We start from the raw sequence: 22,918 nt of genomic DNA on the forward strand, positions 1-22,918 counted from the left end.
ACAGAGTCTCACTTTATGGCCCTCGGTAGAGTGCCGTGGCCTCACACAGCTCACAGCAACCTCCAACTCCTGGGCTTAAGCGATTCTCTTGCCTCAGCCTCCCGAGCAGCTGGGACTACAGGCACTAGCCACAATGCCCGGCTATTTTTTGGTTGCAGTTTGGCCGGGGCCGGGTTTGAACCCGCCACCCTCGGTATATGGGGCCGGCACCTTACCTACTGAGCCACAGGCGCCGCCCCTATTTTTTCTTTACCACGTCTGTACCACCCATTCTCCTTGGAGCTTCTAGAATATTGAGCCCAGGGCTTCTTCTCCTTTCCCCCAGCCCCTTCTCCCCAAATGCTGGGTAGGGGCTACCACATTGGGCCTGCTTCAATCTGAACCCCCTCCCTTTAGAAAAGGCGGGAAATCCTGGCTGCTCAGGACCTCTGCCACCCACCAGCCCTGACACTCTCCCTTTTATCTCGAAGGACAGTCCACAAGGCACTTTCCTTTCCTCACACTTCTCTGGTCTTCTCAATAAATCAGGCAGACCTGTGCTCAGCAGAGAAGGGCTCAGACATGGAGATTCCAACTGGTGCACGGCCCCAACCTTAAGGACAGACTCCAAGGCTCTGTATGTGCCTCCCATGTCACAGCTGGAAAGTGGGGGGCCTGGGCCCACAGTCTCCTGCCCCTACCCAAGTGCTGAGACCAGGATACTCCCCGCTCCCCCAAGACCACTGCCATCTGCCGGGTTCTCCACCACCCCAGTGAAGCAGGCAGCTGGGAAGGACGCTGGGACAGGACCGCGGGCTGACTGTGTGGCAGCCCCCCCCAGCAGGACACCTGGGCCGGCCAGTGCAGCCTGGGCGACAGCCTCGCCTTCCTGTGCAGCCGCTGCAGCATGTAGGATGCTGATAACGGGAACAATGCGGCAGGGGAAAAGTGGCAGGAGAGGGACAATGAGCTGGTGGTGGGGACTCTCCCAGGCTGGCGGGGGCGAGGAAGGATTTGCAGGTCCCAGGGGCCGGGCTGGAGACTGTGCTCCTAACCCCTCCTCGGGCAGCCTCCTCTGTGCTAGTGGGGCGGGTGCAGCCAGGGAATTGTACACCCACGAAGGGCCCTTCCAGCCTTCCGTGCACTGGAGGGCAAGGGTTACATGTCAGATCAAGGAGCCAGCAGCTCCAACGCAGCCATAGCTCTGACCCCAAGGGCCTGGGGACCTTTAACTGTGCTTCCCTCCGGTCCTCTCAATGCTCAGAAGGAGGGCTCATCACCCTCGCCTGTGTCCACAGTGGACACTCAGAGGAATGTGCCAGTCACTCAAGTAGGCTTGTGGTTAGGGACAACAGGGGGAAAAGTACCTCAGGTATGGCCCAACACTAAATAAAGTTGTCCCAAGGGCTGAGTACCCTGCAGGTGCCTCTGAAGTGACCCCCAAGAGAAGCCACTTCTGCTCCAGCTGAACTAGGGGCTCAGATGGCAAAGTGCTGAACCATGTTCTCCACAGCTCGAGGCCCGCAGGAAGGGTGGAAGAAATGCGTGCGGAGTCTGCGGTGCCATCCTCCCAGGCAAGGGTGGGAGACCACAGAGGGAAGAGTTGCCTCTCTGCTGTCCGACATCCAGATCGCTGGTGCTGAGACTGCGTCTATGGATGGATTTCCTGGCCCCACCCTCCTCCTTATGCTAAAAAAGACTGAGAGCAACCTACAAGATGCAAGCAGTACAATGGGACTAAATGAAACATAACAAGGAGCAAAGATGAGGGGGAAAGAAGATAAGGAGGGAAGGAGAAACGGAGCCCGGAGGGGGGACCGGCCCCCAGAAGGCAGACCATGACGTTCAGCGCAGGCTGGGGAGCTCCAGAGGCAGTAGGCAGTGGGAAAGGAAAACACGATCTGTCACTGTGTGTGTTTGAGCCGAGAAAAAGACACACACAACAAAACAAAGTGTCGTTTCTGATACTAACACCAAGAGAAATTCTCCACGGTGCTCATGGAGAGCACGTGGTATCAGGCCGAGGACACCCTCCCCGGGCAGGCTCACTGTGGCCACAGCCTGCTGCTCCCAGGGCCGCTGCTGGGAGCTTCTCTCAAAGGTAGCCAGCGGCTGGCTGGTCAGGAATAGCCCAAGGAGGAGGCCACTGAGAGACAGTCCCTGCGCCGGGCTCTCTGCGGTCTAGAGGGGCAGATTAGAAGTGTCTAGAGAGGTGGAGGCTTTGGACAGCCTCAGGCAATGCTCAGCACCCCCTGTTCACTCAGTGGATGCTTGCTAAGTGTCAGGGAGCACAGCGAGGTGGTGTCCCTCCGGCTGCAGCCAGCCAGGCCCACATGAGAGTCCCTGGTTTGCAGGCCTCTCTTCTGAGCTATGTGCCACCATAGGGCTGCCACCCTCATGTGAAAGAGGAAATATCTCTCCACCCTTGGGGGCCAGGGAGGCCAAGGCCAGCCTAACGTCAGGTGTACCTGGTCCTGAGGCTGGTTACCTGTACCCTGTGAGCACAGCCGCCACACCTCCCCTGGCCAACACCTCAGTCTATACTCATGGATGAGACTCATCTGACCTTAAATGAATCGACTGTGAAGGGAAATGACCCTGTTTTGCCAGCAGGAGCCAGGGTCCCCAATGGCTTGTCCTCAGGGTGTCAAGATCTGTCCCTGTGTCAGTTGAGAGGGACCCTATCTAGCACATTCTCCAGTGTGGATCAGGATACCTTTACCTTTGCTGCCTGGTCTGACTGGACTGGCTGCCACCCGCTCAGTGACCCCCCAGTCCCCAGGGGCCTAGCCGGGTCAGCTCCCAGCAGCCCCTCCCCCACACAATCAGGGACAGTGCAGAGCTCCCTGTTAGGGCCTGTTTTGTCAGCACTTGGCATGCGATCAACAGAGGTGACACCAATTACCTGTGTCACAGCTTTGAGAAGACGGAGATGTATGGAATCCAGCCTGGGGACATCCATCAAGACCTGAGAGGGGGCTGAGGGTCCATCACAGTGATGAGGAGTGGAGGGAAGCCGGAGTCTCTCTGGACGGCTGGGTGGCAGAGCGTTTTATATCATCAGAATTGATGCCTCGGTGGGGCTCGTGGCCCCCACGCCTGGGCATGCCGGTCAGCTGGGTCCTTGCTGTCTCCCAGACCCGTGTGCATCAGACAGTTCTGTTCCCCACCCCAGAATCTCCCCCACCCCAGCTCCTAACTCCCCCTTTTCAAAACCTTGCTGCTTATTCCAGGTGTCAATCACACCCCTTTGTGGCACCAAAATCCTCCACCCAGTCTGAACGTGCCTTCTCGCCACCCCCCACATTGCTGAATTCAGGCAGTTGTTTGTACCTCTTAAGCGTGATTTTTAATCAGTCACAATAACTAACTAATTACATATTTACCACAACAGGTATCCAGTGAATTCCCGGAACCAGCTAGGTGGGAGGCCAATGGGTAAACTGTGGCACGGGGACATTGGCAACTTGCTCCAGACTGCACGGCTGGTGAGAAGAGTGTAGCAAAGGAGAGTGTGAGGGGGCACTAGCTGGGCCTTGATGAATATGGATCTGCTGTTGGGGTCCCTGGGCCAGATCGAGACTCCCTGCAGGAATTGGGGTGTCTGCATGACTAGTCCTAGAAGTTCCACCAGCCTCAAAAGGATTACTGAGCTTCTTGCCAGGGGAGAGAGACGCGCTTAGAACCGGCCCCTCCCGTCTCTGCTGTTGGCTCTCCGGACACTCGGTTCTCCCTCTACCTAGAGGATTCCTCCATTCCTCCTTCCATCCTTCCACGTCTGTCCCCTCGTGCATAAAATGGGTACAGCAGGCCTGCCTATCTCTTCACTGGATCTCTCTGAGGGCCCTGGGAGACCAGGCTGGGCACTGTGGATGTGCAAGCCCCTCACACGTGACGTGCTGCCTGTGACTTGTCTCCATGGAGTCAGGGGATAGGGAGGGGAGCAGAGCCCTGTGCATGGAGAGGCAAATGTCTCACCCCAGGCTGGAAAAGGCTGAGGCTGCTCAGGAGCCCTCACAGGCCCCAGTAGGTGGCTCCGGTTCTACTCCTGCGAGTGCAGTGGGAAGTTCAGGGGCAGCTCAGAGCTGGAAGGGACCTTAGGAATGTCATAGATGAGAGAACAGGCCCAGAGCAGTGAAGGAGCTGGCTCAAGGTCATCCAGCTTATTACAAAAGAGCTGACACAGGGACCCACCTCGCCAGGAGGCCAGGAGAGGGTGTTCCCAGAAGGCAGGAATCAGCGAGTACAGAATTCTGATTCTGGCTGCGACGACATCCCTCATCCAAGAACTGCAAAGGACGGTGTCTGCTCTGCAGCTGAGGAAGTTAAGGTCGAGTGGGTGTGATTCAGTCAAAGTCTTACCACCTGCACTGGAGAGCAGACCCCGCCCCCCCCACGCACCCCCTGGTTTTCTTCTTGCGTTGTCACCGTATCTCCACGCTGACCCTGGTCACAGGCCAAGTCCCCCGCACACGGTATGCTGGCCAGCCTGCACCACTGTCCTAAGCGCTCCCCGGAGGCTCTCACCTCTTCTTCCAGCTCTTAATTCACTTCACAATGCAGGTTCCCCTCAGTGCTAAAACTCATCCAGGGCACCCAAACTGGGGAGCTGGGACCCCGAGCTCCTGCTGTCCCTTGACTGAGGGCAGGCATGGCAGGAACTGGCAAATGCAGCAATCAGCACGGATGTGGTTTAATGTGACCTGTTGCATTAATTAATTAAAACTCTTTGGTCATGGAGAGAGACCACAGAGTTATTCCTCCTTAGAGCCAGGGGTGAGGGGGAGACAGTTGTCACCTCCATCCCATCCGCTGGAAGGAAAAGTGGAAGCAGAGCCCTGAGTTCCAAGAACCACCCTGACGGCACCCCCAAGGGCTGCGTCCCAGTGCTCCCCAGCTCAGCAGGGTCAGGAGGGGGGCCTCAAAGCTGCTGCGGAACACTCTGAACACACTGGGGGGGGGAGGAGAAGGGCTAGAAAATGGTAAGCAGCTCAGGGAGCAGCATAATGGGAAGATTTCAGTGTGATGTATGGTGCCGGGGACGTTATTAATGATTCGCTGATTTTTACCTTTAAAACCTCTGGGCAGATTATTTATTATGTCCTTGTCGTGCCTATGATCTATGAAGGGGGCACAAATCTCCGAGCATGGCCCCCCGTGTCCCTGCTCCTCGACAGCATCTAATTAGGCCAGGACGCTGCCCTCCCTGCCTGGGCCCTGTGCCATCCCCGTGGGGGGAGGCGCTGGGGCCTGAGGCTTGAGCACTGAGCCGTGGGTCCTGTGTATCAGGGAACCTAGTTCCCTGCCCTGGCTCTGCATGCAAAGCTGTGCGACCTTGGGCAGGGGCAAGCCCTCTCTGGGCCCCTGTTCTCTTTCTTATCTCTCAAATGAAGGGACTGGACTACATAAGCTCCAATGACACAGAATTAAAACAGGGCAGAGCTAAAATGTAGCAGGTATGTGGCCCTCTGGGTGCCAAAATCCATGCTTCTGTACCACAGGGAATCGGGAGACAGCAGCAGGGACACCGGTGGCTCACTGTCACCACCCTAGACGCTGAGTGGCTGAGTGCTTCTCATTCCTCTGTTGTGGCTGCTAAGCACAGGGTGGGCCTCATGACTTCCCTCCCCCAGAGCTGACAGTGGGTGGCCAAGTCCTCCCAGGACATGGGTAACCTGGGTCGTTCTGCTAGAGGAGAAGCCAGAGGAGGTCAAGTGGGTGTGATTCAGTCAAAGTCTTAGGGATAGTCCAGGGATAGTGAGGAAGGCCGGCTTAGCTGGCAGGGTGCAAAGCTAGAAACAGCTGGAAGAGAGAAGACCACACGCCTTGTTGTGGCCTGGACTCCCTTCCCTAGGAACCCAGGGGTCCTGATAGTCCTGGACTCCCTTCCCTAGGAACCCAGGGGTCCTGATAGTCCTGGGCTCTCTTCCCCAAAGGACCACTTCTACAAGAAGCAAGCCCAGCCCAACAGCACTAAGCCCTCTCTCAGGTTCTCAGCCACCCCTCTCTGGGTCTGTGTTTTGGGGACCCTGGTCTTCGAGCCAGGGACAAGCCTTGAGCTGTTGCTGGGCTGGCTGAAGCCCCATCTTCCCTGAGGACACAGAGAGGACCCTCACAGGCCTGACCACCTTGTCGGCCGGAGAGATCTTACTTTCCAAAGAAAGCATCTCTTGGGTCTCCAGCCTGGGAGCGTCCAAACCTCCTCCTCAATTAGGCAACACCTCTGTAACCCTCAGCTCTCCACTGACCCATCCATCCCCCCAGGCACACACGCACACGCAGACATGCGCACACATGCACACACATATGCAGAGATGCACACACTTACATGCACATACACACACATGCAGACATGCACACAGATGCACACACATACCTACACACACACACCCACGTGCACACACACATACATGTGCACACATGCACACACACATATGCAGAGACACACACTTACATGCACATACACACACATGCAGACATGCGGACATGCACACAGATGCACACACATACGTGCACACACGCACCTGTGCACACATACGCAGGTGCACATGCACGCATACATTTGTGCCGTTTGACCTGTCTGCAGTTTCCTTTGACTGGGATCACCCTCTGACAGGGAGCACCCCCATCCTACAGCCTCCTTACCTCAGCCTCAGGAGTTGACCCCTCCTGGCTCCAGCACTCATCTCAGCCTCTCAAAGGCCCAGTGAGGCAGGTGCTATCAGTGTCCTGTGTCCAGGGGAAGGAGGCAGAGGAAACAGCAGTGAATAGTGCAGGCAAGTTGGGAACCCTCTCCCCTGAGCTCACTGAACTCTGCCACTGCCCAGGTGCTGCCTTCAGGAGAGTCTCAGCTAGGACCTGCTGGGGGCATAATGGCCTCATCCCAAAGCTTCAGCAAAATATTTTAGTTTATTTATTTATTTATTTTTTTTTTTTGTAGAGGCAGAGTCTCACTTTATGGCCCTCCGTAGAGTGCCGTGGCATCACACAGCTCACAGCAACCTCCAACTCCTGGGCGTAAGCAATTCTCCTGCTTCAGCCTCCCGAGCAGCTGGGACTACAGGCGCCCACCACAACGCCCAGCTATTTGTTGGTTGCAGTTCAGCCGGGGCCGGGTTTGAACCCGCCACCCTCGGTATATGGGGCCGGGTTTGAACCCACCACCCTCTGTATATGGGGCCGGCGCCTTACCGACTGAGCCACAGGCGCCGCCCAAAATATTTTAGTTTAAGTGTCAGATTTTTCTAAGTAATGTGTAGGGCCATGTGAGCAATGGCAGCAGAGGCAGTGGTGGCCTGGCCCCCGGGACAGTGGAGTGAGCCCAGGAGTGTAGGGCATTCTGCAGAGCCAAGGCCTTGTAGCCCTGGCATCCGGCACTGGGGCTGGGATCCTGGGATGGAGAGCTGGACATAGCCAGGGCATAGAGAAGGAGGGCCAGAGAAAGAGGGGAGGAGGAGGGAAGGGGGTAAGGGAGTGAGCAGAACCAGGGCTGGGAGCTGCTGAAGAGCCCTTCACCCCCTATAAGCAGATTGGGGTTTAGCTTTTCCATAGGGGTGCACGGGGCAAGTAGGGGTGGTGAGTCCAGGACCCCCAGGCCTGGGGCACTGTGAGCAGCTTCGAGGGAGGGAGCTACCAGTGCTGGGGTCTGGGTCCAAGTGTAGGGGCAGGAGCTGGCAAGAACAGAGGTGGGGCTGCTGAGGTGTGCTGCTCCTGGGGTGACAGTGTCAGGAGCTCAGGGATCCACAGACCTAGGAGCAGGCGTGGCAAGAGTGGAGATGCCATCCTTGGGGAGTGACGCAGGAACTGGCACAGGATGGAAGACAGGGGACACTACTATTTCCCCTTCAGGGAGCCAGAGCTGGGCTGGGCAGGGCAGGAGGGGGACATGCTTCCAGAACCACCACCATCAGGGCAGGTGAAGACCAAAATGTCCCAGAATTTGGGAAATAGGATCATAGCAAGTGACTTCAGGGCTCAAGGGGAGTGAGAGGAGTGAAGGGGGGAGATGGGGGTGAGAAAGAGATGCCAGTGGGGGGGGCAGCTGCCACTGGGAGGGTGCGTGTGCTCCTCCCCTGGGGCTGAACCTCCAGGCCAGGTGTTGAAATCTGATTCACCGGATGGCACAGCTGGGGCTGGGTAGACCACTCAGGGATGAGGGCACATGTGGGCTCTGTAAGCCTCTTGGGGTGAGGGTGGAGGCTTGGGCTGCAGAAGGAACCTTGTGAGGTGGTCACTCTGTCCCTGGATACGGAGGCTCAGCTCAGACCTGGAGCCCGGGTGGCATGCTCTGGTGGAGGACATCAAAAACAAGTCTGGCTCACTCACTGGCTGAGCTTTGTAGTCCAAGTCTGTGTCCGTCCCAGATGAGTCCCCTTTCCCTGGAGGGGGGCCTAGGTAGCCAGCTGTGCTCTAGATGTTGGGGGATGGGAGGACAAGGAGAGAGGACACTCTTTGTCCATCCTAATTGCCTCTCAGGAGAAGGAGGCGGAGAGAGGGGTTGACTGGAGTTGACCCGTTGTCCCTTGGGGCAACTGCATAATGACAGGGAGTCTAGAAATCACCATCTGTGTGCACTTGTGTGCACATATGTGTGCATGTGCGTGTTGGGTGGGGTCAGGGCTGGCAAGAAGGATCCAGCTTCTCAGAAGAACCCAGTCCTGGTGGGAGGATGGGCTACTACAGAATGGTGGCACAGGGAGTGGGGGTGGTATGGCCCTTGCTGAAATGCGAGTCCCTGGGCCCTAACTCAGACACACAGGATTGGAATTCCCTGGGAGTGAGGATGTCCATTTGCATTTTGATGGAACTCTCTAGGTGGTCTTTGTGCTCATGAAAGTGAAGGACAAAACCATTGGTTTGTTTGGAAGCCTCTCAGGAGGCTTCCCTGCTCCAGGCAGCACAGAAGTTAAGGGCTTCCTCAGACCCTGGACAGGCCACCTGCTCCCCTGGCCACCTTAGACTCAGGAATAGGGAGCTGGGTGAAGGGAAAGGGGAGCTGGTGAAGGGAAATGCTCTGGATGCAAGGCACAGATTCACTGCCTGTGGCCTCTCTCTGCAGCACCTCTCAGCCCTGGAATGGGGACTGAGTGAGATGTGGAAAAGGCCTGGTATCTGGCCTCAGCCCACTCACTTGCAAAGCTGTGGGATTTAGACAATTCACTTTCTCAAGACAGATCTCAGGCTGAAGGGCTTCGGACTTGATATATCAGTGACCCACCAGCTCCACTGAACATTACATGCACCAGGAGTGCCTAACCCAAACCAAGGACACCAGAGTCTCTGGACACAGAGCTTTGGTTCTCAGCTGCTAAAAGGTGGTCCTCTTGAGCTGGGGTCTCTGATCCCCTCCATTCAGTCATCAGGGATAGGAGAGAAGGGCTTGGCTCCTTTTCCCCGCCATTCTAGGAGAAAGCCCGCCGGGTTTTGTGTTTGGGAAGCTTTCCCAGTGCCTGATGGCTCAGTCTGGACCTGGCAGCCGGCAGGGCCACAGGAGGGCCAGCACTGGAGAGATGCCCCTGACTGCTGTGGAGAAAAAAGTGGTGTGGAGGCAAAGAATCCCCACCTTAGCTGATGGCCCTGAAAGGCTTCATCTCCAAGTCAAAAGAAAACAGAGTTGTCCATTAACACAACACTTTTTTTCAATATGAAGAGCAAAAATGTTTGGGGGCTTAACACAGGAGAATCCCATGGACAGATTGCTTTTCAGTTGCACACTCGGCTTTACAATGCCAGTTTATCTCGGGGCCCTGATACCTCTACAGAAGTGGAACATTCCTCAGACAGAATGGAGTCAATTGAGCAAAAAAATCTCATCTAAGTCACTTTCTTAAGTCTTGACTCTTTTGTAGTAAATTCATTCCACAAGGTATTAACCACCTTTACCTAAGGTATGTTTTATAGGACCCGAATCAAAATGAAAAAAAAAAAAAAAAACTGGGCGGCACCTGTGGCTCAGTCGGTAAGGCGCCGGCCCCACATACGGAGGGTGGCGGGTTCAAACCCGGCCCGGGCTGAACTGCAACCAAAAAATAGCCGGGCGTTGTGGCGGGCGCCTGTAGTCCCAGCTACTCGGGAGGCTGAGGCAGGAGAATCGCTTAAGCCCAGGAGCTGGAGGTTGCTGTGAGCTGTGTGAGGCCACGGCACTCTACCGAGGGCCATAAAGTGAGACTCTGTCTCTACAAAAAAAAATTAAAAGAAAACAAAAAACAAACTGATACAGTAGAAGAGGATGTAGACTTCAGAGTCTGAAATATCTGTGTTTAAATTCTGGCTTTGCCTGATTAGTAGTGTGAGCCTGGGTGCGTTTCTTTCTCTTTCAAGCCTCAGTTTCTTTTTTTGTGGAGGTGGCGATGGCTGCTTGCTTACTTCACAGATGAGGTGGGAACACAACACGAGGTGACTTTTCATAAGAGTCTGGTATGCTACCTGATTGATTGCAGACATTGAATACACAGGAGTTATGATTAAAATATCAATACATCCCTAGCATATGTGTAATGAAGTTCCATGTTATCTCTCAGTGAGGAAAACATCACTTCACCCATTTCACGGATATTGAAACCAAGGTGCTCTCCCTGGGACTTGAGCCCAGGTCCTCCAACTCCAGGTAGCATGCTCTTTCCATGGCAAGCTCTTGACTGGAGACGCATTATGGCGTTGTAATGAGGTGTCAGCTCAGCAAGTAGCAGGGCATTTGGGGAGGTAGCAGGGAGTGAAACAAAGGGGTTGGGAACATCTCTTAGGGGTGACTGGGGATCTGGAATCACAGAAGAGTTGCCCCGGGGATGATTAGTCCCAACCAGTGGGACAATTGCTGTTCAACCCTGCACATCACCATATCTAGGCAAGCCCACAGTGCAGTCTGTGCCCTGGAGCTCGTGGCTAAGATGCTGGATCTTCACTTTGTCTGAGAGGGGACCCATGAGTGTATAGCCCTCACCACCCCTTCAGGCAATTCCAGCAACACCTGACGCCCCTAAATACACATAAGTTTATATATGTGTGTGTGTGTGTATTTATGCTTTTATCATAAAAACTTTGAAGATTCACCTCCACAGACATTCTAAAAACATGTCAAATTTTATTAAGAATATCTCCTCCCTTGGTAAAATTGATGCCTGCAGACACTAGATATAGCATGCTGTACCCTTTGCTTAGACGGCCAGTGAACAAGACTTCTCTGGCAGCACAGACTTCCATGGTAACAAGTCTGGACACCACAAAATGCCCCTTAATGAGCAGGAAAGTCTGTGAGAACCAAAGAAATTCTGCCCCACCCAGGAACCCCCTACCTGGACAGGGCCCAGTCCAAGTACTGTTGTAGAACAAGCCAGAGAGAGGACATTTAAAAAATCTCACACATGGTACATAAGATTTTTTTTAATTACAAAGGGCACATGTAAATTAATTCATTAAAAAAAGAAAAAGCTGGAACCTGAGTAGAAAAATGGATAAAAGGCATACACACAGTAATTCATATGTAAATATTTTTAAAGCCCTAGACAAAATTTTAATCTCATTAATAATCAGATAGATCTAAAATAGTACCACATTAAAATAAGGGACTACTTTTTGCCCACAGAATTAGTAAATGATGTCTCATTTTGAATGACAATACCAATGACCAGGTGGTGGGTCAGTGATGTAAATCAGTACAGACCTTTAGAAAAACAATTTGAATGTCAAGAACCTTAAAGCTGCCCAGATCCTTTAACCCAGTAATTCCATGCCTGGGAATCTATCCTAAGGAAATAATCAGAAATTCAAGAAAAGAAAAGTTTTAAGAGAAAAGTAATGGAAACCATGTAAAATGGTCAACAATCAGAAAATGGTAAAATACCGTATATTCTCATAACGGGAGATATTCAGATATTAAAGATAGTCTTTCATTGTTTGGTTTTTAAAAATATGTAAGTGTGTATGTAAAGAATAAACTCAACTATAAAATGGTTAGAGAATGATGGGAGAGAAACACACCAAACTCTGACCAACGTTATCTCTGAGTGACGGGATTCTGAATGGCTACTTTTCCTCCTTGCTGTGTTTTTTACATTTTCCAATTTTTCCATTACAGAATAAAATTTGTTTTTAAAAGAACACTTGGACTTTGGAGCTGAGAGCAAACTTCATCAAACGACCCTGAATTTATCTGCTTTCCCCAAGTATTCACATCTGCAGAGTCACCAAATATATTCAGGACTGAAAAAAAAATCTCAAAATCAAAGGGGGTGAGTACCAAGACAGACCAAGGAGAAAAACAGCAGGAGATCAGTAAGGGAAAGAGGAGAGACACACTTGCTAGCAGAAAACAAATACAAACAAAACTCTCCTGGAACCTTCCCCATCAGTTCCATCCTCTTGAGCACTGAAGACCAACGCAGGGGAGCCCCTGACCTCTGATAACAGGTCAGCTCTGTGAAGCTCTCCTTCACCCTGTGTGTGGGACAGGCCCTGGGGCTCTCTGAAGCTTCTGAATTTAGAACCAGGGACAGCATGGTGTGGGCCGTGCCCTTGGCAAGTCTTTTGCCATGTGCTTTGCACATCTGCAGTGGACACGGACTGCGTGGGCTGGCTCACAGCCTGATCTCATCTAGAAATCTAAGTCATCTTGGCCAAAGCCATCCTCCCTGCCTGCCTCCCCAGGGAAGAGTGGCCTTGTAGCTGACTCCTCATCCTGTAGGTCAGAACCCTCGCTGGCCCTCTGCTCTGGGGTCCTTGGGCAGGAAGGGGCCCCTTCTTGCTCAGAAGTAGAACTTTCAGGATACATCCTGATGACTTTTCTCTCTGCATGAGAGATCTCCTGGGACTCAGCCTCAGTGTTTCTTATGTCCCCACTTGTACCGTCTTCTGAGCCTTTCTGAGAGCAGCTGCCCAGGCAGGATGGCCTGGAGGAGGAAGGGCCTGGGTTCTGTCGGGGTGTGTCTCCCCCTGGGGTAGGGGGTGGTATGGACCTGCCCTCTTGGTCCAAGCTGCTGTTTTGAGAAGCCTCCTCTGACTGGTCCTGCTCTGGGCTAACCCGGGGGCTCCCTCCTCTGTCACCTTGAGTTTCCCCTGCTGACCCAGGCCGACCTTCCCCTTCACCTTCTGCACCATCTCTTTGTCCTACTAGAATCTGGTCAGCTCCAGCGGGGGCTTCATCCTCTAAACTACCCTTGTCCCCAGGGCCCTGGTTTCTATCTTGTTCCCTCTCTGCTGCCCCCAGGCTGTTCCCTTCTCCCCTCTGAGCAGCGGCATCTTCACCACCTTCCTTGAGGCCAGCCCCCTCTGTCCCCTCTGGCTCTGGACAGTCATCTCTGCCGCATCGCTGGCTGTCCTCCCCCTGCACCCCAGGTCCCAGCTCCAGCCCCAGCCCATCATCAGCTCCCTGAGAGGGCTGGGGGCTCGAGGGGTCCTCCTGAAGCGGCTCTGTCCCTGTCTTCTCAGGGGTCACTTCAGCTGCATCCCCACTGGAATGCCCGCCTCTCTTCTGCAGGATTTGCTGCAGGTCAAAGGCCTCTTTGATGGGTGCTCTGGTTATGCCCACCAGACCCTTTGAGGACACAGGGCTCACTTTCTTCTTCATGCAGGCCTCACAGGGACAGAACTCCTCCCCCTCAGCCTCCCTGCCCAGTCGGGTCCCTAGGGCTGCACCGAGGGCCGGCCTGTCCTCCAAGGAGAGGGTGCCCAGGCCTTGGGTCCGCTGGGAGAAGACCGAGAAGTTGTGTAGGTCCCGGAAGCAGCGCCTGCGCTGCTCCGTCTGCAGGGACAGCTCTCCCCTGAGGGCCTCTCTCGGGGGCCCTGGAGCCCCCCTCCCAGCCCGGCTCTGGATCTTCCGGAGCTCCCTCTGGGTGCTGCCTTGGAGTCTCCGGCCCATGTCCTGCTGCAGCTCGGCCGCCATCTGGTCCAGCAGAGGGTGGTCCTGCAGGCTCCAGCGGGCCCGGAGCTCAGCCACAGCGCTGGTGAGGTGGGCCAGGAAGGCCTTCTCCATCTTCTTCAGCATTGCGGACACCCAGATGCGGTCAGGATCCAGCGATGCTCTGCCGGCCATGAGGGTGCTCCTTTCTCTGGCCCCCAGGGGCAGCAAGGCCTGGGTTTGCTCCTGGCCTGTTCTGGCTGCTCCAGGCAGCTTTTCCAAAATGGGTGCAAATCTAGGGCCACTCTGACCTGCAGTGACATCTGGGTCCCTCTCACTGAGCTGACCAGGGGGCTCTGTGAGCTCCCCTCTCCCCACAACGGGGGCATCTTCCTCCTCTTTGGCCCCCTCCTCCCCTGGGGAGCCTTCCCTGCCTGGGCAGCTGGCCCCTGCCCAGCCCTGGCTGCCCGCCCTGCCCTCTCCAGGAAGCCCTTCCTCTTTGGTGCCTTCTTCTTGTCTTTCTATTTCTCCTCCAATCTTCTCTAAATGTGCCCCTTCCTGCTGTGTGGCGTTTCCAACTGCCTGCCCTGGGTCACTGCCCAGCCCTGGCTCTCTGCCATCTCTCTCGACCCGACCCTCGCTGGGGGCAGGCGAGTTAGGGGAGGCTGGGGAGCAGCTCTTCTGTGGGTGTCCCAGACACTCTGCTTCCTCCGAGGCTCTGGAATCAGGCCTTTGGTGGAAGGTTTCCTGTGGTAGCTTTCCCCTCTCGGGGCCCAGGGTACAGTCCATGGCACAGGGGACGCTGCCTTCCCCTGAGCCCCCTGAGCCGCTGCTGAGGTCCACGCCAGAGGAGGATGTTGGTGTGAGGTTCTCAGTCCCGGCATGGGATCCAAGGCCCTGCAGAGCCTGGCTCCATGTGAGCTCCTGGAGGCCCAAGTCTGCCTGGTCTTGGCCAAGGTTGCACCCTGGCCACAGAGTCCGGGAGATGCTGAGCAGCTCCTGGTACTGAGGAGAGTCCGTGAACTTCACTTTGCCAGTAGGAGATCCAAGATCTTCATCAAGGAAGTGGAGCCTGGCCAGACAGGTGACAAGGGCCCCAGCCGAGTGGCTGAGCCTCCTGGCCACTGGGCTGGACACTTCGGGCAGGCTGCTGGGCCGGCCCTGCTTGAAGCCCATCAGCACCTTCAGGATCTGTGTGGAGGCTGACACCCTGGCAGGAAGCCTCCGCTGGCCCTCCTGAGAGCCCACCACCACCCCTCCACCCTCTCTGGCCTCCACGGGGGCTTTGGGATCTCTGCCCAGAGCTGCCCCTTGGGGAGGACATTCTCCTGATGAGAGACCAGCACTACCAGCCCCCAGGAGGGCCCCAGCTGCCTCTAGGTTCTCACCAGCATCCCCTTCAGGGGACTGGGGCCTGATCTGAGCTAGCACCCCTGGGCCTTCTGGAGAACGGCCATCCCCAGGGTCCTCCCTGGGACTCCCTGGGCCATCCCTGGCCACACGTGCAGCCTCATCTGCCATCTCATAGTTCATGAGAACAGGCTCCTCCGGGATGTTGTCCAGCCATTCTCGGACCATGGCATCTGGTGAGGCTTGGGGCAGAGCACCCGGAGTCACCCCACCACAGTCCTCCCGCTCCTCTGGGCCTCCTCCACCCATGGCAGTCTTCTCCTGGGATGGCCCCCTGGGGCCGGGCGTCAGGGTGCACCCCACTGCAGGTGACTCCTCCCTCTGCTGGCTCCCAGCTGGCCCCCGGACAGCACTGTGGAAGCTGCCACTACTACAGCTGGGAGGCCGCTTCTCCCTAGGTGGGGTGGGGCAGTATCTGCTGCCCGCCCAGTGGGCCTCAGGGGAGGGGGCCCACAGTGCCCGTGTGTTACCGCTGGGGGCCCCTTGGACTGGGGGTGCCCCAAACTGTGAGCAGCAATGACCCTGTTCTCCTCGCTCAGGCCATCCGACCTGTAAGGCCAAGGTCGTGGAAGGTTCAGGGGTGTCCTCTGCCTCTTCCCGCTGGCCGCCAGCCCTGGCCTGAGAGCAGGACTGGGGTGTGTGGGGAGGAGATGGCGGCAGTGAGCCTGCCCTGGACCCTGCTTCCCCTGTCCCCCCAGCAGAAGGAGCATCACAGTGGCAGGAACCAGAAGTGTAGTCTGACTTGCTTGCAGGAGACACAGTGGCACTGCTGGCCCCGGGGAAGTCCCGGTAGTGCAGAGAGCCTGAGCAGAGGGCTCGCAGGTCCCTGGAGGCCTGTGTCTGGGTGCTCGAGGAGCTTTCAGAAACTTGTGGCTCTGGCCGTTCTGGGCAGGACCTTCCTTGGTTGGGAGGCCTTGGCGTTGGCTGAGCTGCAGGTGAGTCTAGCAGGCAGTGGTGACATTGCCTGGTATGGCCTCTCTGAGCCACTCGGCCAAGGCCAGGAGTGTGGAGGAGGGACTGAGCTTGTGTCCTCTGGTTTCTTGTCCCCTGCTGGGCTGAGGCAAAGGTGGGAGGTGTGGGAGAGCTTCCTTCCGTGTCCCAGGAACCAGAATGGCCTGGAGCCAGGGGCAGCCTTGTCACAGACTCCCACCTGGCATTGCAGCACCCAGTGCCCTGCCCACATGTCTCTGCCTGTAGGTCCTCATTCTTTAAAGATGAGGGACTCAGGGTTGGAGGACCTGGGCCACTTCCCTGGGTGAACTTCCTCTGGGATGTCACAGCCCCTGCCTCGCCTGAGTGGCCCTGGTGCTGCCCGCAGCACTTGCTGCCCCCTTGGAGAGACCTAGCCCCAGCCAATGAGTCAGGAAGAGCTCCTTTGGCACCCCAGCTGCCCAGCCCTGCTGCCTCTGGGCATGGGTCAGCTTCCCTCCTGGCCCCGCTCTGGGCAGAGAGACCACTGCTGCCCACTCCACCCTCTGGGGTCCTGGGACAGCAAGAGGAATCTGGCTCTGAGCCCTCAGAGGGGCCGGAGCTAGAGGGAGAGCTGATGCTATCCTGGGGTCTCTCCCTGATGGTGGCCCCTTGACTTGAGGGGCCTCTGCAGCCAGGGTGCTGGGTCAGCCCCAACTTCCTCCGAGAAGCCAGCCCCTTTCCCTGGGCTGTGTGCAAGGGGTTCGTCCAGATCTCATATCTGGGCCGTGATGGCCCGCTTTGGCCACAGACTTCCTCGCACCCCGCCCCACAGGGCCCCGGCCCCCACACCCCAGGCACTGAGCAGCCCACAGGGTGGCCCTCCCACACGCAGCAGAGGGGGTCTGCCTCCCCCAGGTCGGGGCCCTCCCCGCTGGCCTTCCCTGCCCTCCGGGACCACAGGAGCGTGTCCTGGCCACAGAGGTGGAAGCGGACTTTCATCTCCACGGACAGGCTGCCATCCTCGTTCATACGGACCTTCTTCTTCATGCCATCGCTGGCCACCAAGGGGCTGGCCTGGGTGGGCATGTCCTGAGGGCGCCTATTGGGAACAGGGCCCACCCAGGCTTGATTCAGGGATGCCGGGGGGTCACTGAGCCTGGACTGCTCTGACAGCAAGGAAGACCGCCGCGGCCTGCTGCCCGACCTGGACCTGGACCTGGCGTGGATCACGCTCCGTTTGGCCTTTGGCCCCCAGCTCCCTGGCATGCAGTGAAGAGTGAGAAAAAAGAGGGGAAGACGGTGAGGGCAGAAAACAAAGGCCGCGAGCCTTCCACCACCTGGATAGCCCCGCTACATCCTAACTGGGGGGCCCGGGCAGAGCTGTCCAGAGCAACTGCGAACTGCACAGCAGGATGAACTTGAGTCTGAATTCCCTCTTGACTCTGCCACTTGCCAGCCACATAGCTTTGGGCAGAGCCTGTTTTCCAACTGTAAAATCAGTGTAAACACACCAATTGGTAGGTCAGAACTGACACATGGCCATGCCTGTCAAACCTCCTGAATAGTGGCCGGCACTTTTGCTGGTGGAGCAGCAGTGTCCGGGGCTCACTCCTGGCCCTTCTTGTGGCCTACGAACCTGACGGCAAACTATACCAGGCCGGGCCATTATCAGTGGTGATGTATCACCCTGATGCTCATCACGCTCTTGAAGTGATAAATGATTGCAAGGAAAGAGCAGGAGCACAGAATCAGGTCTGCTAGTCACACAGCCTATCCCCAGCCACGAAGATGAGAAGAAGAGGCTGCTGGGAATAGAAAGAAGGGGTCTTGAGTACATTCACCCTTCATCTCCTGGACTAATGCAGGCAAGAGGGCAGGGCTGGTGCAGGCTGAGCCCTCGGCCAGCAGAAGAGCAGAGCCGGACAGCACATCTGGGCAGAAGGTGGCTTTGCCGCATCCTTCCTCTTCACAAGCATCCAGTGAGGCTCCTCCAGGATGGGGGCTCGGGCTAACCCGTCTCTGTATGTCCAGTACTTGGCATACAGCAGTCTCAGGACGATTGCTGCTGATGTTTTCTTAGCTTTTCACAAGGGGGAGTACTTCATTTGCTCACCAGATTTGCCAATTGTCATTCCAATAATTTTTGCTTGAACTTTTATGCTTTTGTAGTGAAAAAAAAAAAATAGCATAGCTTGGACTGTGGGTCAGCGTCACAGTTACTGTGAATGCAGTTGTTCCGTGGCCACGGTTCTCAACCTTTGACCTGTCTGCAGGCCACCACTGTTGCCTAAGATAATCGTACCCTCAAAAGAGTCAGGTGCCACCCAGGCATGGCCCACTGCCCACTCTCCTTCTTAATAAAAGTCAGTTTAGATCCCAGAAACTTCCAGTTCAAGATCTCCTGATCCCTGTTCCCTTTTAAATGCCAAACTCTGCTCTCTCCCATCCAGTTAAGATTGATGGTGATTGGAAGAATGAGGGAAAAATAAGAGATATCCCCAAATGATCGGATTACCTGAAAACTGGGACCAAAGGTAGGTTTCCGAAACACTCTGGATGGGATATGTGTGCTCAGCCCCACTGAACCACCACCCAGTGCAAATCAGATTGGGGAAAACCAAAAACCAACTCACCATTTTTGTTCTTTGCAGTCAGCCCAGCTAAAGTTTCAGTCCCATTCTTTCTGGCATCTTCCACAGCCAGCGGTCTGAAGGCCTCATTACTGGCACACACCAGCACGGAAGTGCTGCGAGGCAGAGTCTGCATGGAGTCCACCTGTGGCAGTAGGCACGGAGTCAGGCCCCGCTGAAGAAGGCCCTCTGCCCAGAGGGTCCAGTGTCTCCAACTGCCTCTCAATTTCTATACACCTCACCCCAGGTTTCTGATCTGAGGATTCCACCCCCTCCCCATAACTGGGAGCTGAGGTCCTCCCACCACAATCTCCCTCTCTATCCTCACCCCTCCCTGCACCAGGATCCTCGGGCAGAAATACTTTAGAGCCACATATCCACTCTCCGTGACACGTGTTTCCTAAGGCAACAGAAGCAGAAGGCCTTCCAGCTCCCATGTGGGGACCCAATTCACATCCGACCTATTTCCCAAATAGAGGGTCCTCTCTGGAATCTGCTCTGTGTTTTCCAGTATGATCTGGCCCCCTCACCTCTGCCTCACCCAAGCAGGGTGGAAAGGGGCCAGGCACTGCTCCCTCTACAGGGATCTCTTCCCTTCCAGAATCCTACAATATCTCTAGGTTCCCGGCCCCCTCCATGGGCCCGCCAGCAGCAAGGCTTCTGCCCATACTGGTCCCTCTGGATTCCATTTCAGCAAACAGGTCTCTGCTTCTGGACAATCTCACCTGGCCCCAGAGGTCCCTGCATATCTGAAGACTTGAACTATTGGTAGCATTGCTGTAATTAGAAATACCAGGGGATGCATTTCTATTTTTAAAGGGTAGCATATAGAATTTTTCAATTTCTCAAATTAAAAGGGTATGTTCATTAACAAGAAAAAAGAGAGAAAGAGAGAGAACTCTTGTATCTTCTCCCTGAAAAATGACATATAAATTTCCTGTACACCCAAATCTTTTAGCTCAGTTAGTTAGAAGTTTGTTTTAAACTACTGCTGAACTCCTAAACCAGATACTTTAGTTTAAATCTCTAGTCCATCCAGAAAAGACCACTGTGACCCAAGCCTATCCGTGTACGATGTAGCTATGCCTCTGGGGAATCAGACCTTTCAGGGAAGAAGGGAGCATTGAACTAAATGGCACTCCCACCCCTTAAGGAGAGGTGGACGTGTAGGATCCACAGGAAAAAGAGTGTCTGTCCAGTAGAGGACCCACAAGTTCATAATAACAACGCAGTCCCTCCTGGGGAACAGCAAGGTCATTCTGTTTACAGAAACTCTAATAACTCTGCGGTACGTCTAGGTGAAAATATCCTGATATCTTCAGGATAATTCATCTTGTGCCTGCTCTGTCCCCCTCCGCACACTCACTCTCCTGGGCGCTAACCAAAGCTAGGACCTAGTCTTATCTTTCTGCCTACTTCATGTAGGATATGCTACTATGTATTAAATGCATAATAATTCAAAAGCATCTTTTTGCACTATGGCACTGAAATTATGAATGCTGGCTCTATCATTGGCCAGCCAGGCAACTATGAGCCAATAGGCTTAGACTCCCAGCCTCCGTTTTCCCCCCTATCCCTAGGGGATAATACTATCAGCTACCTTGTGAGTTTTACTTTCTGCTTGAGGTACCTGGAGGAGTTTCTGTTTCCCACACTGAACACTCAAGACTGAGTAAGAAGATGATGAGAAGGTCTTGCCTTGCACAGAAGCACCTGCTAAGTGCTCACTGCATGGTAGCTAAAAATGTCAGTAACAATTGTGTGTTGACTAATTGATGTGACTAAATGTTTCCACCCCACTCAGCTTTAAGTAGTAGCAGCTCAATCAAGTGCCTCTTTTTAAGGAATAACCTCCCCATTCCATCTAAGTCTTTTGATCGGAGGTCCAAAGAACTTTTCCAAGGAGCCCCCGGGCCTGACAGCCTACCTGCCTTCCGCTCATTGTGTAAATCTGCTTCACGGGAAAGTGCAGAAGATCTGAGGCTTTGCTGAGAAAGGCCGCCAGGGTCCTGGTATCTCTCTGACTGAGAGTCACCATCTGCTGGACTCTAGGATCCCTGTTCTTAACCAGAAGTATCTTCCTTGGGGCCTTGGGACCCTTCCAGGAAGAGGATGTTCCTGGTGCCTCACGCTGGCCTTCAAAATCCCAAGACTGCTGGACAGAGGGGCTTCTTCCCTGCGGCTGGCCTGGCCCACTGGGGGTCTTGGGAGCCTTTTTATCAGAGCAGAGGTAGCAGCCACCATCTTCCAGCTGCTCCAGGGCACTGAGGCCATGCAGGCCCCGGGGTGTGGTGACAGAGCGCACCCCAAAGGAGAGGGGCACGCGCTGGGAGAGCTCGTCCATCAGGGCGCTGAAGGTCTTGAAGGCGCGCTGGTGAACAGCCAGGCGAACCCCGGCAAACTGGGGGTCCCCTCGCTTGAGGAAGGTGATCTTCTTGGCTGGCGTGACCTGGGTGACAGAGGGGGTGCGAGCCACAGAGGGCAGGAGGCACTCGCGGTGGCCTGGGGCCTGGGCTTCCGTTGGTGCACTGTTCATGGTGTAGCGGCCTGGGTGGTTGTCACAGGTCAGAGGACGGAAAGAGTCAGAGCAGCTTACGGGCTTTGCATTTCCTGTGGCTCCTCTTCTTTGCAGAGGAGCCTCCTTTTCACCCCAAATTTGTTCCGTCCCACTATGCAGAGGCAGGTTGATCCATTTGGATGGACTAGGATGAAAGGTAAAGGGTTGGCATCAGACAGATCTGAGTTCAAATCCTGATGTCATCACAGACTACCGGTGTGGCCCCACAGGTGAATGATGTCATCTGGGTGTTGGTGGCCACATCTGTCAGACGTGGCTACAAGCCCCGTGGGTCATAGCAGTGGAAGGAGCTTCACACAGAGAGCTGCTGACATAGAACAAACACCAACAGGTCTTTATCCCCTTCCCTCCTCCCGCTGTCCCTCCTACCCTCTTTCACCACCCTCGGCTCCTCTGAATAGTGGTTTCCCTCCTCGGGAGGTGGGTAAACGCAGAAGTGAGATGTGGGGCAGGGCCCAGGAGGGCTGGAAGCATCGCTCTCTCCTGAGGTCTTTCCGTGCAACCCCCAGGGCTCCCACCTCTCTGGATTTCAGGTGACAGGGCCAGAATGTAAGGCATAGGCCTTTAAGCCCTCGGGGACAGGGCACAGACAAGGAGACTCTGAGCTTTTTGTCTGCGACCTGCCACCACTGATGCTATGTGTTTCCTCTATTTTATATTGATGTTTGCTTAAAAAAAAAAAAAAGTGATGCTGCTTCTCACACTACCCCCAAAGACTTTGCAAGGTGCATGATGACAGTTGCCTATCCCAGCTCATTGCCACCAGCTTGGGAGATGGGGCACAGACCCACATGGTTGGTCAAGGCCATTTGCTCCCCCACACCCCACTGCCTTCCTCTATTCCCACGGAGCCTGTGGCCTCACTCAGGACTCTGCACAAGCCTCCCTGTGTTCCTCCTGGCTTCTCTATGACCAGGTGGTGGCCACACCCTATTCTGTGTACCTATGGCCTGGTTGTCCTGAAACCAGGCTTTCACCCAGACATCTCCTGTGCTCGAAAACCTTCCAGAGTTTCCCCCAGTGGATGCAGAAAAGCCCAGGTGCTTTGTCCTACAACTCACGGGCTTTACCCACTAGTCCCAGCCGCCCCCTTGAGCCTTACCTCCTGCTTCTGTCCACATAAAAATTCCTCCACCCTTGGTTCAGAGCCTGTAGCTCAAGCGGCTAAGGCGCCAGCCACATACACCACAGCTGGAGGGTTCGAATCCAACCCGGGCCTGCCAAACAACGACAACTACAACCAAAAAAAAAAGCCAGGTGTTGTGGCGGGCACCTATAGTCCCACCTACTTGGGACACTGAGGCAAGAGAATTGCTTAAGCCCAGGAGTTTGAGGTTGCCATGAGCTGTGATGGCACAGCACTCTACCCAGGGCTCTGCCTCAAAAAAAAAAAAAAAGAAAAAAAGAAAATCCCTCTGCCAATTGGCTGCGTGGTCCCAAGGTCCTGCCTGCAAGGTGACCCTTGTCCTACAGCCCCTGCCTTGGCTTTCATCCTTTGCAGACCCCTCCCTGGGCCTGGGCCAACCCCCATTCTCAGTGAAGCTCCCCCACCAGGTCCGGCATCCTGGCCTGCTCCAC

General features: G+C 55.1%; 1 protein-coding gene across 1 annotated transcript; it reads right to left on the minus strand.

Moving 5' to 3' along the window:
• Positions 1–676: 676 nt before the first annotated feature.
• RP1L1 (RP1 like 1) lies at positions 677–21,298 on the minus strand. Its single transcript, XM_053578362.1, has 8 exons — positions 20,690–21,298; positions 18,766–18,907; positions 12,614–17,391; positions 12,373–12,521; positions 3,366–3,464; positions 2,702–2,927; positions 2,029–2,160; positions 677–1,123 (listed from the first exon to the last, which is right to left on the minus strand). Exons 1-8 carry the CDS (start codon positions 21,296–21,298, stop codon positions 677–679), a joined length of 6,582 nt encoding a protein of 2,193 aa, XP_053434337.1.
• Between the last annotated feature and the right edge of the window lie 1,620 nt (positions 21,299–22,918).

The sequence above is a fragment of the Nycticebus coucang genome, chromosome 24 (genome assembly GCF_027406575.1).
Source record: "Nycticebus coucang isolate mNycCou1 chromosome 24, mNycCou1.pri, whole genome shotgun sequence".
Classification (NCBI taxonomy): Eukaryota; Metazoa; Chordata; class Mammalia; order Primates; family Lorisidae; genus Nycticebus; species Nycticebus coucang.

What these genes read in the sequence shown, in the direction of transcription:
- RP1L1 (XM_053578362.1), bottom strand. Translation starts at nt 21,298, where the DNA reads ATGAACAGTGCACCAACGGAAGCCCAGGCCCCAGGCCACCGCGAGTGC. An exon ending in TTCACTGGATACCTGTTGTG is followed by an intron (nt 2,928 to 3,365) that starts GTAAATATGTAA and finishes GGATGTCCCCAG; the next exon opens with GCTGGATTCCATACATCTCC. An exon ending in AGTCAGACCAGGCAGCAAAG is followed by an intron (nt 2,161 to 2,701) that starts GTAAAGGTATCC and finishes CTGCCCCTCTAG; the next exon opens with ACCGCAGAGAGCCCGGCGCA.